This window comes from Lampris incognitus, chromosome 10 (genome assembly GCF_029633865.1).
Source record: "Lampris incognitus isolate fLamInc1 chromosome 10, fLamInc1.hap2, whole genome shotgun sequence".
NCBI lineage: Eukaryota > Metazoa > Chordata > Actinopteri > Lampriformes > Lampridae > Lampris > Lampris incognitus.
The window spans coordinates 59,119,996-59,136,611 of record NC_079220.1 but is presented as its reverse complement, the minus strand read 5'-3'; the positions used below and the strand labels follow the sequence as shown (position 1 = coordinate 59,136,611).

Genomic DNA, 16,616 nt, shown 5'->3' with positions numbered 1-16,616 from the left:
ATGGTGTCTACTGGTCTACTGGCTGGCTGGCTTAAATTGCCCACAAATGTAAATAGGCGACTAGATGAGAGTTAAGCAGAGATTAATTAATATATAATGTATTCTAGATCCTGACCATTCCACTGTCCTCCCTCTCATTCACACATATGTATTCCGTCTTGCTCCAACTGACTTCCATTCCTCTTCTCTCCAGTGTATACCTCCACCTCTCCAGGCTCTCCTCCACCTGCACCCTACTCTCGCTACAGATCACAATGTCATCCACGTACATCATCGTCCATGGAGACTCCTGCCTGATGTCTTCCGTCAACCTGTCCATCACCAGTGCAAACAAGAAAGGGCTCAGAGCCGATCCTTGATGTAAGGATGGAATGGTGAGGATGCAAGGAGTAGAGGTGATGAAGGTGTATGAGTTTAAATACTTGGGGTCAACTGTCCAAAGTAACGGGGAGTGCAGAAGAGAGGTGAAGAAGAGAGTGCAGGCAGGGTGGAGTGGGTGGAGAAGAGTGTCAGGAGTGATGTGTGACAGAAGAGTACCAGCAAGAGTTAAAGGGAAGGTTAACAAGATGGTTGTGAGACCAGCTATGTTGTATGGTTTGGAGACAGTGGCACTGATGAAAAGACAGAAGGAGGAGCTGGAGGTGGCAGAGATGAAGATGATAAGATTTTCATTGGGAGTGATGAAGAAGGACAGGATTAGGAACAAGTATATTAGAGGGACCGCTCAGGTTGGACGGTTTGGAGACAAAGCAAGAGAGATATATTTGGATATATTTCAAGAATATATGAAAAGTGATTTATTTTCTCAGTTAACATCCTGCTAGCAGGGGCGTCCGGGTAGTGTAGTGGTCTATTCCGTTGCCTACCAACATGAGGATTGTCAGTTCGAATCCTCATGTTACCTCTGGCTTGGTCAGGTGTCCCTACAGACACAATTGGCCATGTCTGCAGGTGGGAAGCAGGATGTGGGTATGTGTCCTGGTCGCTGCACTAGCGCCTCCTCTGGTCAGTTGGGGTGCCTGTTCGGAGGGGGGGGGACTGGGGGGAATAGCATGATCCTCCCACGTGCTACGTCCCCCTGGTGAAACTCCTCACTGTCAGGTGAAAAGAAGTGGCTTGTGACTCCACATGTATGGGAGGAGGCATGTGGTAGTCTGCAGCCCTCCGGTGGAGCAGAGACCGGGGTGGCTTGGAAGAGTGGGGTAAATGGCCAAGTACAACTGGGGAGAAAAAAGGGGGGGGAAATCCCCCCCAAAAAAGGATGACTGGCTATGGTCCTTTGTTTTGTTTATACGGGGCAGGCTGACTGATAGGGAGCTACTGGTCACCATGACAGTTTGCTGACATGGTAGAAAAAAGGAAATTAAACTGGTTTGGGCACGTTTGCCGAATGGAAAGGACACTTGCGAAGGACATCCTGCAAGGCCTGGTAGAAGGGACTAGGAAGAGAAGGAGAACGAGAAAAAGCTGGGTAAACAACGCCGGAGAATGGCTACAGATGAGCATAGTGGAGGCGGGGAGAGCTGCGATGGATAGATGGGTAGATGGATAGATGGACAGGGAACGGTGGATGAGACTTGTTGAGGCATCAGCTGTGCTCCTACGACCTCCATAGGTTACAGAAGTGATGATGATGAGGTTGACTAAGCATGCGTGCTCTTTTTACAGCCAAACCCTGTGCAGACCACTTCATTCTCTTTCCTCAGGAGCATTATTCAAGCTCCTGTCAGGAACCTGAATAATGCTCCAGTTAAGTAATGACTGAACAGGGGCTTGGGGACTATAATGGCTGTGAATGGTCAGCAGTGGATGGGATTAGTGGGGAAAAGGACGATTTTCTCTGCCTGGGGTCCCCTCAGACTCTAGCATCACCTGTGTGTGTGTTTAAGTAGATGTGTTGGAGTGGCTGGAGGAGAGGGGGATGTGTGTGTGTGTGTGTGTGTGTGTGAAAATCATGTTTGTAGGTAAGTGCACTTCAGTGTGTGTGTCTGTATGTGTGCACGTGTGTACCTCGTGCTATCCGGAGCACCCTCATGATCCTGATGATGGTTGGGTTAATGGGCAGGGCAGCACTGATCTCAATCTCCTCCAGGATAATGCCCATCACTGACAGCAGCACTATCGCCAGGTCTAGCTGGTTCCACCTACCACGCACACACGCACACACACACGCACACACACACGCACACACACACACACACACACACAAACACATGCATAGACTCACAAACATGTGCACAAGAATTCAAAATACACACAGACAGGAATGCAGTAAATAACGGAGGAAAACATACGCAGAATCAAACACATGTACACACCAACACCCACACAAAAACACACGTGCTGAGTCTTACACAGTATAAATGGCTTCTGCAGACACACACCACTGCTGTTACACTGCATCAGTGTAACGATAACACTCCTGATACTTGTGTACTGAGGCAGGAGGGTAACTGTACCACTGTACACAGGGATATGTGGGGTGTACTGGGGCAGGAGGGTAACTGTACCACTGTACACAGGGATATGTGGGGTGTACTGGGGCAGGAGGGTAACTGTACCACTGTACACAGGGATATGTGGGGTGTACTGGGGCAGGAGGGTAACTGTACCACTGTACACAGGGATGTGCGGGGTGTACTGTTGTTAGACCAGGCATGTTGTTATATAAGGCGTGTTGTTAGATCAGGTGTGTTGTTATATAAGGCGTGTTGTTAGATCAGGTGTGTTGTTAGACCAGGTGTGCTGTTAGATCAGGTGTCTTGTTTGATCAGGTGTGCTGTTAGATCAGGTGTGTTAGACCAGGTGTGTTGTTAGATCAGGTGTGTTGTTAGACCAGGTGTGTTAGACCAGGTGTGTTGTTAGATCAGGTGTGTTGTTAGATCAGGTGTGTTAGACCAGGCGTGTTGTTAGATCAGGTGTGTTGTTAGACCAGGTGTGCTGTTAGATCAGGTGTCTTGTTTGATCAGGTGTGCTGTTAGATCAGGTGTGTTAGACCAGGTGTGTTGTTAGATCAGGTGTGCTGTTAGATCAGGTGTCTTGTTTGATCAGGTGTGCTGTTAGATCAGGTGTGTTGTTATATAAGGCGTGTTGTTAGATCAGGTGTGTTGTTAGACCAGGTGTGCTGTTAGATCAGGTGTCTTGTTTGATCAGGTGTGCTGTTAGATCAGGTGTGTTAGACCAGGTGTGTTGTTAGATCAGGTGTGCTGTTAGATCAGGTGTCTTGTTTGATCAGGTGTGCTGTTAGATCAGGTGTGTTGTTAGATCAGGTGTGTTAGACCAGGCATGTTGTTAGATCAGGTGTGTTGTCAGATCAGGTGTGTTAAACCAGGTGTGTCGTTAAACCAGGCGTGTTGTTAGACCAGGTGTGTTGTTAGATGAGGTGTGTTGTTAAACCAGGCGTGTTGTTAGACCAGGTGTCTTGTTAGACCAGGTGTGCTGTTAAACCAGGTGTGTTGTTAGATCAGGTGTGTTGTTAGATCAGGTGTGTTGTCAGATCAGGTGTCTTGTTAGACCAGGTGTGCTGTTAAACCAGGCGTGTCGTTAAACCAGGCGTGTTGTTAGACCAGGTGTGTTGTTAGATCAGGTGTGTTGTTAGACCAGGTGTGTTGTTAGATCAGGCGTGTTGTTAGACCAGGTGTGTTGTTATATCAGGTGTGTTGAATAAGGTGTGTTGTTTGATCAGGTGTGTTGAATAAGGTGTGTTGTTAGATCAGGTGTGTTGTTAGATCAGGTGTGTTAGATCAGGTGTGTTGTTAGATCAGGTGTGTTGTTAGATCAAGTGTGTTGTTAGATCAGGTGTGTTGAATAAGGTGTGTTGTTTGATCAGGTGTGTTGAATAAGGTGTGTTGTTAGATCAGGTGTGTTGTTAGATCAGGTGTGTTAGATCAGGTGTGTTGTTAGACCAGGTGTGTTTTTTAGATCAGGTGTGTTAGATCAGGTGTGTTGTTAGATCAGGTGTGTTTTTTAGATCAGGTGTGCTGTTAGACCAGGTGTGTTGTTAGATCAGGTGTGTTTTTATATCAGGTGTGTTAGATCAGGTGTGTTGTTAGATCAGGTGTGTTGTTAGATCAGGTGTGTTAAACCAGGCGTGTCGTTAAACCAGGCGTGTTGTTAGACCAGGTGTGTTGTTAGATGAGGTGTGTTGTTAAACCAGGCGTGTTGTTAGACCAGGTGTCTTGTTAGACCAGGTGTGCTGTTAAACCAGGTGTGTTGTTAGATCAGGTGTGTTGTTAGATCAGGTGTGTTGTCAGATCAGGTGTCTTGTTAGACCAGGTGTGCTGTTAAACCAGGCGTGTCGTTAAACCAGGCGTGTTGTTAGACCAGGTGTGTTGTTAGATCAGGTGTGTTGTTAGACCAGGTGTGTTGTTAGATCAGGCGTGTTGTTAGACCAGGTGTGTTGTTATATCAGGTGTGTTGAATAAGGTGTGTTGTTTGATCAGGTGTGTTGAATAAGGTGTGTTGTTAGATCAGGTGTGTTGTTAGATCAGGTGTGTTTTTAGATCAGGTGTGTTAGATCAGGTGTGTTGTTAGATCAGGTGTGTTGTTAGATCAAGTGTGTTGTTAGATCAGGTGTGTTGAATAAGGTGTGTTGTTTGATCAGGTGTGTTGAATAAGGTGTGTTGTTAGATCAGGTGTGTTGTTAGATCAGGTGTGTTAGATCAGGTGTGTTGTTAGACCAGGTGTGTTTTTTAGATCAGGTGTGTTAGATCAGGTGTGTTGTTAGATCAGGTGTGTTTTTTAGATCAGGTGTGCTGTTAGACCAGGTGTGTTGTTAGATCAGGTGTGTTTTTATATCAGGTGTGTTAGATCAGGTGTGTTGTTAGATCAGGTGTGTTGTTAGATCAGGTGTGTTAAACCAGGCGTGTCGTTAAACCAGGCGTGTTGTTAGACCAGGTGTGTTGTTAGATCAGGTATGTTGTTAGATCAGGCGTGTCATTAAACCAGGCGTGTTGTTAGACCAGGTGTGTTGTTAGACCAGGTGTGTTGAATAAGGTGTGTTGTTTGATCAGGTGTGTTGAATAAGGTGTGTTGTTAGATCAGGTGTGTTGTTAGATCAGGTGTCTTGTTAGACCAGGTGTGCCGTTAGATCAGGTGTCTTTTTAGACCAGGTGTGTTGTTAAACCAGGTGTGTTGTTTAGATCAGGCGTGTTGTTAGATCAGGTGTGTTGTTAGATGAGGTGTGTTGTTAAACCAGGCGTGTTGTTAGACCAGGTGTGTTGTTAGATCAGGTGTGTTGTTAGATCAGGTGTGTTGTTAGATGAGGTGTGTTGTTAAACCAGGCGTGTTGTTAGACCAGGTGTCTTGTTAGACCAGGTGTGCTGTTAGATCAGGTGTCTTGTTAGACCAGGTGTGTTGTTAAACCAGGTGTGTTGTTAGATCAGGTGTGTTGTTAGATCAGGTGTATTGTTAGATCAGGTGTGTTAAACCAGGCATGTCGTTAAACCAGGTGTGTTGTTAGATCAGGTGTGTTGTTAGATCAGGTGTGTTGTTAGACCAGGCGTGTTGTTAGACCAGGTGTGTTGTTAGATCAGGTGTGTTGAATAAGGTGTGTTGTTTGATCAGGTGTGTTGAATAAGGTGTGTTGTTAGATCAGGTGTGTTGTTAGATCAGGTGTGTTTTTAGATCAGGTGTGTTGTTAGATCAGGTGTGTTAGATCAGGTGTGTTGTTAGATCAGGTGTGTTGAATAAGGTGTGTTGTTTGATCAGGTGTGTTGAATAAGGTGTGTTGTTAGATCAGGTGTGTTGTTAGATCAGGTGTGTTGTTAGATCAGGTGTGTTAGATCAGGTGTGTTGTTAGATCAGGTGTGTTGTTAGACCAGGTGTGTTTTTTAGATCAGGTGTGTTAGATCAGGTGTGCTGTTAGACCAGGTGTGTTGTTAGATGAGGTGTGTTTTTAGATCAGGTGTGTTAGATCAGGTGTGCTGTTAGACCAGGTGTGTTATTAGATCAGGTGTGTTGTTAGATCAGGTGTGTTGTTAGATCAGGTGTGTTGTTAGACCAGGTGTATTGTTAGATCAGGTGTGTTTTTTAGATCAGGTGTGTTAGATCAGGTGTGTTGTTAGATCAGGTGTGTTAGATCAGGTGTCTTGTTAGATCAGGTGTGTTAGATCAGGTGTGTTATTAGATCAGGTGTGTTGTTAGACCAGATGTGTTAGATCAGGTGTGTTGTTAGACCAGGTGTGTTGTTAGATCAGGTGTGTTGTTAGATCAGGTGTGTTTGATCAGGTGTGTTGTTAGACCAGGTGTGTTGTTAGACCAGGTGTGTTGTTAGATCAGGTGTGTTGTTAGACCAGGTGTGTTGTTAGATCAGGTGTGTTGTTAGATCAGGTGTGTTGGTAGATCAGGTGTGTTTTTTAGATCAGGTGTGTTAGATCAGGTGTGTTGTTAGATCAGGTGTGCTGTTAGACCAGGTGTGTTGTTAGATCAGGTGTGCTGTTAGACCAGGTGTGTTGTTAGACCAGGTGTGTTGTTAGATCAGGTGTGTTTTTAGATCAGGTGTGTTGGTAGATCAGGTGTGTTTTTTAGATCAGGTGTGTTAGATCAGGTGTGTTAGATCAGGTGTGCTGTTAGACCAGGTGTGCTGTTAGACCAGGTGTGTTGTTAGATCAGGTGTGTTTTTAGATCAGGTGTGTTGGTAGATCAGGTGTGTTTTTTTTAGATCAGGTGTGTTAGATCAGGTGTGTTAGATCAGGTGTGTTTTTAGATCAGGTGTGCTGTTAGACCAGGTGTGTTGTTAGATCAGGTGTGTTTTTAGATCAGGTGTGTTGGTAGATCAGGTATGTTTTTTAGATCAGGTGTGTTAGATCAGGTGTGTTGTTAGATCAGGTGTGCTGTTAGACCAGGTGTGTTGTTAGATCAGGTGTGTTTGTAGATCAGGTGTAAGGAACATGTTGTGATGACATCTGGAGTACTTTACAAGTACTTCTATGTACTTGTAAAGTGACTTTGCGTGTTAGAGAAGCGCTAAGTAAGATTTATTTGTTGTTGTTCTTCTTCTTCTTAGTTCTGCAGACGCGGTGTTGATGCTGGTGACCTGCTGAAGCAGGAACTGCTCAGAGGGAGCAGGCTGCTATAACGATGTAGTGTAGTGGTTTAGAAACACCCTTTTTATGTTGTGTTATTATTATTATCCTTTTCTGTTTGTTGCTATGTCTGTATCAGCTGGTAGGGATGGAGCGAGGGGCGGGAGAACAGGGCGTGCTTTTATGCGTTTGCTGTGTTTCTATATAACTTATTCACGGTATAATGTTCTGATCTGCAAACCAATAAAAACAACACATGTGCACTCTTTCCCACACACGGAGGAGAACGGTACAGGTCAATAATGAGTGTGGGGTAAAAGGGAGCCCTTAGCATCTGTCACCTGTACCAGACTGAAGTACACACACACACACACACGCACACACACACACACACACACACACACGCACACGCACACACTACTGTACCTGCAGTGAGGCTGTATGGCGGACTTCCACCACGGACTCCACTGACCCAGTTCTACAGAAGCTGGCCGTGGACGGTCCTGGTCCATAACTCTGTGTATGCACAATGACTGCTGCCTGCTGCCGTCCCATAGAAGGAGATGAAGTGCTCTCTGAGAGCGGTGTGACAGATCTTCCTCTCCTCTGTGCCCCCATTCTCATTTCTTCTCTCTCTCGCCCAGTCTAGCCGGCTCCTTATCACACTCTCTGGATAGGACTTCCTTTATCCCCAAAATCTCCCTTCCTCTCTCGTTTTTCTCTTTTTCTCAAATGGGTCAACGACATTAATTTATCATTACCATCAGGCCGTCACCCAAATCATTTGTTTCTGTGTAATCAGCCATATCTGTCAAAAGATTAAACCCGGCATCAGTCCAGTTACTCCACTGACTTCGCTGAGCGGCAAATCAATACGATAAGGACGAGGTGGATGATTGCGGAAGCCAACAGACCCGTGTTTCCCAATGCAGCGAGCCATACATCAGGCGCCATAACAGTAACCATAGTAGGACGGCAAGAGACAGCAACAAAGGTAGCCCACAATGAAGAGACAATGAAATATCATTGCTCATTAACACGGGGATACTGCACCGAGGTGGAATATTACCACTTCTTTTCATATAATTACACTGTAAAGTAGGGCCAGGTTCATCTTACTCAAATCATCTGAGAATGAGGATTTTCCACCCATCTATCCATCATCCAAACCGCTTATCCTGCTCTCAGGGTCACAGGGACGCTGGAGCCTATCCCAGCAGTCGCGGGGCGGCAGGTGGGGAGACACTCTGACCAGGCCGCCAGGCCATCACACAGGGCCCACACACACACAAACACACACACACACACACACACACACACACACATTCATACCTAGGGACAATTTAATACGGTCGAGTCACCTGACCTACATGTCTTTGGACTGTGGGGAGGAAACCGGAGCACCCGGAGGAAACCCACACAGACACGGGGAGAACATGCAAACTCCACACAGAGGACGACCCGGGACGACTCCCAAGGTTGGACTACCCCGGGACTCGAACCCAGGACCTTGTTGCTGTGAGGTGACCGCACTAACCACTGTGCCACCGCGCCACCCATATATGCAACTTATTAGGACATCACTAAGGATGGATGCTCTGTCACTTGCAAAATGAATTGTACCTTCAAATTAGCAAGTGAACTAGTGTGAAGTGAGTAACAAGTGAATAAACCCTACATCTAAAAGCAAATAATAATTTCAACATCATTTCTTCACTCTTGCTTACTAGAGACACTACTCTTTTACATGGAGGAGATGGAGACAGAGACCAAAGAGCCAAACTCAAACTCATAGCTGTATGCATGCACTGCTTAACCAAGTCAGTAACGCTGTGCCTCGGCTTTTTTTTAAAATTTTGAGATACTTTATTGATCCCCGTAGGGAAATTCCTCTCTGCATTTAACCCATCCTAGCTGTGTAGCGAGGAGCAGTGGGCAGCCGCTGTGCAGCACCCGGGGACCACTTCCAGTTGGTCTTGCCATGTCTTGGTCAGGGACACAGACAGGAGTACTGACCCTAACATGCATGTTGGAGAAAACCCACCGCAGACATGGGGAGAACATGCAAACTCCACACAGAGGACGACCTGGGGTGACCCCCAAGGTTGGACAACCCCGGGGTTTGAACCCAGGACCTTCTTGCTGTGAGGCGAGAGCACTAACCACTGCACCACCCAAATGTAAACTGTTATCTATAATCAGATTTGTGATTAGTGAAGCAAAAGAAGACTTTGTAAGGTCAGTCGTTTTGGATCAAATGACTCCTTATTGCGCAATCATATAGACTATGCACAAGTTATAGTGAATATGTTACATGCCTCGAGCCATGATCAAAGTTGTTATACTTTATAATTCAACAGCAGATCCACACTAATGACAAATCCTGGCATAAAGTAGCCTCTGTATATAAGATCATAACAGGCTAAGACTATTTTTTCCTCCAAGTGCTTTGAAACTGAATACTCCCTCTGCTTTATCTACGCCAAAAGGCGCTGTATTTTCAGATCAGGGGCATAAGAAGAGCTTTTTATGCTTCGAGTCAGGCAGAGAGATGCGTCTTTGTCAGTTATCATGGTGTTTCCCTTTGACTACAGTAGTCTTGTCCTGGCTAGTAGACTGACAAATCCTGTAATGTAGAGTAGTGCGGATTCAAGATGATATAAAAAATGTGTTTTGTGTACGTAAGTGCACACTCAGAGATGTGCTCGAGTCCTTGCACACATTGTGATACAAAGCCAAACATGCACATACACTTACAGAGACAGCGATGACAGAGGGGGGGTTGGGAAGAGAGACAGACAGACAGAGAGAAAGAGAGAGAGAGAGAGGGCGAGAGAGCATGAGAGAGAGAGAGAGAGAGAGAGAGAAAGAGAGAGAGAGAGAGACAGCACACATACACACATGCACCATGTACAAAAAAATACACACTGTACCTGTCTTTGAAGAAGCGGCGGAAACCGAAAGCAATGAGTTTGAGGACTGCCTCCAGCACGAACGTGGAGGTGAAGAAATAGTTACAGTACTTAAGAGCCAGATCCAGAGACTAGAGAGAGTAAGAGATAGACAGACAGGGAAAGAGTGGGGGGGGGGGTAAAAGTAGAAAACAACAATAACCAACAAAAAAATGTTGACCTACCAATTGGTGACCTAAGACAGACAGATAGCTAGCTAGCTAGATGAACAGACTGCTAGTTGGGTCTTAGCTTAGAGATTTGAGTAATTTTATCCTGTAATTAAGCATGCCCTGTGCATTATTATGTCTATGATGATTTTCACGGCTTTATCCTCTCAAATTGTATGACCCCTGTTACTTACTCCCAATGGATGACTAGATCTTAGCCACAGTATCAAAAAATGGGCCTGCAAATGGTTGCGATAGGTGGACCGACTCCTGAGGAGTAGGCATCATCCTCTGTAATAACGTAAGAAGGGGCATTAAGAGCAGGAATGATGTGATGCAGGATGACTCATGCTAAGAACGATCCGTTCCAGGCTTCAGGCAGAATACTTCTTCATCCATACCTGCACTGCCAATGAAGAATTTTTTTTGGGGGGGGGGTATTTCCCTAATTGCATTTTGGCCAATTACCCACTCTTCCGAGCCGTCCCGGTCGCTGCTCCACCTCCTCTGCTGATCCGGGGAGGGCTGCCGACTACCACATACCTCCTCCCATACATGTGGAGTCACCAACCACTTCTTTTCAACTGACAGTGAGGAGTTTCACCAGGGGGACGTAGCGCATGGGAGGATCACACTATTCCTCCCAGTTCCCCCTCCCCCCAGAAAAGAAACCCTGACCGACCAGAGGGGGTGCTAGTGCAGCGACCAGGACACATACCCACATCCGGCCACCCAGATCCCACAGCCAGTTGTGTCTGTAGGGACGCCTGACCAAGCCTGAGGTAACACGGGGATTCGAACCAGCAATCCCCTTGTTGGTAGGCAATGGAATAGACTACTACTGAACTGAACTGACTCCCGGTGAGTTAAACCAACATTAACCAGACTGAACTGAACTGACTCCCGGTGAGCTAAACCAACATTAACCGGACTGAACTGAACTGACTCCCGGTGAGTTAAACCAACATTAACCAGACTGAACTGAACTGACTCCCGGTGAGTTAAACCAACATTAACCGGACTGAACAGAACTGACTCCCGGTGAGCTAAACCAACATTAACCGGACTGAACTGAACTTACTCCCGGTGAGCTAAACCAACATTAACCGGACTGAACTGAACTGACTCCCGGGGGGCTAAACCAACATTAACCGGACTGAACTGAACTGACTCCCGGTGAGCTAAACCAACATTAACCGGACTGAACTGAACTGACTCCCGGTGAGCTAAACCAACATTAACCGGACTGAACTGAACTGACTCCCGGTGAGCTAAACCAACATTAACCGGACTGAACTGAACTGACTCCCGGGGGGCTAAACCAACATTAACCGCACTGAACTGAACTGACTCCCGGTGAGCTAAACCAACATTAACCGGACTGAACTGAACTGACTCCCGGTGAGTTAAACCAACATTAACCGGACTGAACTGAACTGACTCCCGGTGAGCTAAACCAACATTAACCGGACTGAACTGAACTGACTCCCGGTGAGTTAAACCAACATTAACCGGACTGAACTGAACTGACTCCCGGTGAGCTAAACCAACATTAACCGGACTGAACTGAACTGACTCCCGGTGAGTTAAACCAACATTAACCGGACTGAACTGAACTGACTCCCGGTGAGCTAAACCAACATTAACCGGACTGAACTGAACTGACTCCCGGTGAGCTAAACCAACATTAACCGGACTGAACTGAACTGACTCCCGGTTAGCTAAACCAACATTAACCGGACTGAACTGAACTTACTCCCGGTTTGCTAAACCAACATTAACCGGACTGAACTGAACTGACTCCCGGTGAGCTAAACCGACATTAACCGGACTGAACTGAACTGACTCCCGGTGAGTTAAACCAACATTAACCGGACTGAACTGAACTGACTCCCGGTGAGCTAAACCAACATTAACCGGACTGAACTGAACTGACTCCCGGTGAGCACACTTCATAAAAGAGAGGAAATGTGTTCATTTCAACAGCAGAAGGGACATTTTAATATTTAACCTTTCCTTATCCCTCCCCCTTATACATAGACAAACTTTTACCTTCTCACCACCCCCTCTCCCACCCCATCCCCCACACACACACACACCCACACACACACCCAAACAAAGCCATGTGTCCTTACATGGGGTTGGTTGTAGTGCTCCAGCGACATGGTGATGACATTGATGCAGATGATGAAGGTGATGATGAGGTCCAGGTAGTGGTTGGTGCACAGTGTGTGTATCATGAGACGCACGTGGCTGTAGCTGGAATAGTAGGGCAGTTTCTGGGCCTCTGGCAGAAGGAAAATACATTAATGAAGACATGACAACTTTAGATAGACAGAGGAGAACTGTTTCCTACAGGATGTGTATTCGCTACGTAACTAAGCAAATCTTGGCTAGTGTAACGTAACACTGACTAGACTAAAGCAAGACTTTTAATAATTACTAGACTTTTATAGCTATCTGCACATTGCGATACAATGGCATACTGTTTTAAGCAGAGCACTCAAATTAAAATAGAGGATTATCCAGAAACATCCTGGCACCATCACTTCACTATTTCAGACCATTCTTGATAAATGGTAGTGTAATTCATCCAGCCATCCATTATCCCAACCGCTTATCCTGCTCTCAGGGTCGCGGGGACGCGGGAGCCTATCCCAGCACTAAGAAAACAAAAAACAAAACAAGACAGTGCAAAACAGTACTGTGGGCACCATGACGCTGCCAGATCTCTGGACTTAGAGAGCTTTTCAGACCAGACATTCTCAGCCCGTGGCTATATTTCACATGGAGCCTTACATTAGTTTAATCCAATTTCCTCAACCATATTAACCAAGAACTTAACTAAAAATAGTGCTCAAGGATCCACATTGTGTTCTTCTGATACACAAGTCATTAAAAAATATCCCCTTGTCTTGAAAGTCACCTCAGTGCTTTTTATAACAGTGTTTCAAAACGATCATCTCATCTCATCTCATCTCATCTCATCTCATCTCATCATCAGCCACTTCTCCGGGGTCAGGTTGCGGGAGCAGCAAGCTAAGTAGGGCACTCCAGACGTCCCTCTCCCCGGCTACGCCCTCCAGCTCCTCCTGGGTAATCCCAAAGCATTCCCAGGCCAGTTTGGACATGTAGTCCCTCCAGCGAGTTCTGGGTCTACCCCGGGGTCTCCTCCCAGTTGGCCTTGCCCGGTAAACCTCCAAAGGAAGGTGCCCAGGAGGCGTCCTAATCAGAAGACAATTATTTATTGAGGATATTCAGAGGCGCAGTGGTTAGCATGGTCGCCTCACAGCAAGAAGGTCCTGGGTGGGGTGTCCGGGTAGTGAAGCGGTCTATTCCATTGCCTACCAACATGGAGGTTGCTGGTTCGAGTCCCCGTGTTACCTCCGGCTTGGTCGGGCGTCCCTACAGACACAATTGGCCGTGTCTGCGAGTGGGAAGCTGGATGTGGGTATGTGTCCTGGTCGCTGCACTAGCGCCTCCTCTGGTCGGTCGGGGCGCCTGTTCAGGGGGAGGGGGAACTGGGGGGAATAGCGTGATCCTCCCACACGCTATGTTCCCTTGGCAAAACTCCTCACTGTCAGGTGAAAAGAAGTGGCCGGTGACTCCACATGTATGGGAGGAGGCATGTGGTGGTCTGCAGCCCTCCTGGATCAGCAGAGGGGGTGGGGCAGAGACCGGGACAGTTCGGAAGAGTTGGGCAATTGGCCGGGTACAATTGGGGAGAAATCCCCCGCCCCCCCAAAAAAGGTCGTGGGTTCAAGCCCCGGGGTGGTCCAACCTTGGGGGTGGTCCCGGGTCGTCCTCTGTGGGGAGTTTGCATGTTCTCCCCGTGTCTGTGTGGGTTTCCTCCGGGGCTCCGGTTTCCTCCCACAGTCCAGAGACATGGAGGTCAGGTGACTCGGCCACACTAAACTGTCCCTAGGTGTGTGTGTGAGTGTGTGTGTGAGTGTGTGTGTGTGAGTGTGTGTGTGTGTGAGTGTGGGCCCTGTGATGGCCTGGCGGCCTGTCCAGGGGGTCTCCCCACCTGCTGCCCAGTAACTGCTGGGATAGGCTCCAGCATCCCCTCGACCCTGATGGAGGATAAGTGATTCGGATAATGGATGGATGGATTCTCTACAGATTTCATTTACTGGTCAGCAAATCCTGTCCATTACAATCTGAGCACTCCTACACAAGTTCAAACAACGAGACACATGGTTATACTACATGTCTATAGATAGCTCTCTTGAATTAAACGTTCTCACGTGTTTTTTTCTGTCCCAATGAAATCACATCAACCAGACATACTGCAACACAGCCACGGAATCTGTCGTCACCTGTCTAACTGTTCACTTCCTCTTTCCCCCCTTGTTTCCTCATTTCCGTTCCCTCTCTCCAAAGTTTTTCCTCTCCTTTCTCTCTCACTCATTCTAAATGTCCTTAGTTTTCTCTTTTACCATGACTTTTGTGCTGCAGAATTGTGTAAAAAATGGCCCCTTTCATATGCCAGGCACAAATACTAAAGCCAGATGAGGCTGACCGCACCAGATATGCTATGTCAAAAACTGTGTGTGAGAGAGAGAGCAAGGGGGGGAGGGGGGAGAGAGGGGGAGAGAGAGGGGGGGGGTGATTTTTAAAAAGGTACATTTATTCTGATTACATTACAGTCCAACAGCTGACACCCAAACACAATCACCTCTCTTATCATCCAGCTCATGCAAAAAACACAAAAAATCAACATTGAGCGGTCTAAACAAGTATTTGTAAAAAACAGAATTTCAAAATAAAATAGCCCAACATAACAAACACAAAATTGCCTCAGGGTGTTTGCAGCAACACAACATCCTGTCCTTAGACCCCCGCATTGAATGAGGAACGACTCCCTAAAACCTCTTTAACAGGGAGAAAAACTAGGAAGAACCCTCACGGAGAGCAACGGAGGAGGATTTCTCTCCCAAGACGCACAACGTGACATGGATGTTGTGTTCACACAATGTACATAACAAATAAATAAAATAAGAAGAAAACCAAATCTTCACCAACTCCCACTAAGCACACTCCCACCCCAAGTTCTGGGGTGTGAACGCTCTGCTCCCCTGTCGTAGGCCCTCATCATCCTCAGCTCTCCTTCAGACAGGTTTTACTTCGTAGCTGTAAAAAGTCTCTCGTGCGGCATGTAGACCTCATGTAGACCTCATGTAGACCTCATGTAGACCTCATGTAGAGCAGCTGAGCTACCGCCTCGGTGTTGCTGAGTACCAATCCTGCTGCAGCCACTATGCGCTGTAGGGTGATGGTCGTGGTGGAAACCAGTGTTTGGGAAAATCCTGGAGGGCACCAGTCGTGGAAACCAGCCTGGCTCCAGGTGTCAGTGGCTCCTCCAGCAGCAGTAGGAGGAAGATCATCCAGTGCAACACCCTCATCAACCAGACTGGTCTTAAACATCATCAACAACATTGACCAGGACGGGACATGACTTGTCTCATACTGCCTCTGACTCTTCACGCTGTGATTCCTGTTTGATTTTCAGAACCACTTCGCTTAGCCTGTACATCTCCTGTTCAGTGTAGCTAGCCCCTTTCTTCTTCTGTCTCATCTGAGATTAAACACAGTACACAAACAATTCTTTGTCTGCAAAGAAGTCCTCAAGTTTGACATTTCTCTAATTTTTTGTTTATTGCAAGAATTTCTTAATTTGGCGTGCATCATAGTTCTCCTGCTTTGTTGCCCCTGACAACTGGGAGGAAGTGTGAGTCTGGCTGTCTACACCACCATCCTCCTCCAACTCATCTTCAGACATTTGTACCTCTGGCTGCTTCTTCTTTAATACAGGTACCCGGCTGTCTATACCACAGTCCCCTTCCTCCTCCTCCTCTTCCTCCATACTCAACTCATCCTCAGACAGGTGCTCCTCATGCTGCCCGCTTCTCTCCCTCTTTATTGCTCCTTTTCTGGCTTGAGAGCCACTCGTTTTAGCAGACTGCTTTCTCTTCAGCACAGGAACCTTACAGACTTTTTCTTCCGCCATCAAATCCTCCTCGCTGCTCAACACTACGCCTTCTGCAGCTCCACCTGTAGTGTTTGATGCTCAACACTACGCCTTCTGCAGCTCCACCTGTAGTGTTTGATGCTCAACACTACGCCTTCTGCAGCTCCACCTGTAGTGTTTGATGCTCAACACTACGCCTTCTGCAGCTCCACCTGTAGTGTTTGATGCTCAACACTACGTCTTCTGCAGCCCCTACTGTAGTGTTTGATGCTCAACACTACGCCTTCTGCAGCTCCTCCTGTAGTGTTTGATGCTCAACACTACGCCTTCTGCAGCTCCTCCTGTAGTGTTTGATGCTCAACACTACGCCTTCTGCAGCTCCTCCTGTAGTGTTTGATGCTCAACACTACGCCTTCTGCAGCTCCACCTGTAGTGTTTGATGCTCAACACTACGCCTTCTGCAGCTCCTCCTGTAGTGTTTGATGCTCAACACTACGCC

The 16,616-nt window shown here is 46.9% G+C and overlaps 1 protein-coding gene across 1 annotated transcript in view; it reads right to left on the bottom strand.

Moving 5' to 3' along the window:
• The window catches only part of LOC130119999 (voltage-dependent T-type calcium channel subunit alpha-1I-like), a 287,779-nt gene that overhangs the window by 40,545 nt on the left and 230,618 nt on the right, over positions 1-16,616 (bottom strand). Inside the window, exons 25-27 of the mRNA XM_056288611.1 lie at positions 12,282-12,433; positions 9,959-10,068; positions 2,011-2,144 (exon numbers count right to left, since the gene is read on the bottom strand). Of these exons, the coding sequence (XP_056144586.1) occupies positions 2,011-2,144; positions 9,959-10,068; positions 12,282-12,433 (396 nt within the window). The remainder of the gene's footprint in view (positions 1-2,010; positions 2,145-9,958; positions 10,069-12,281; positions 12,434-16,616) is intronic.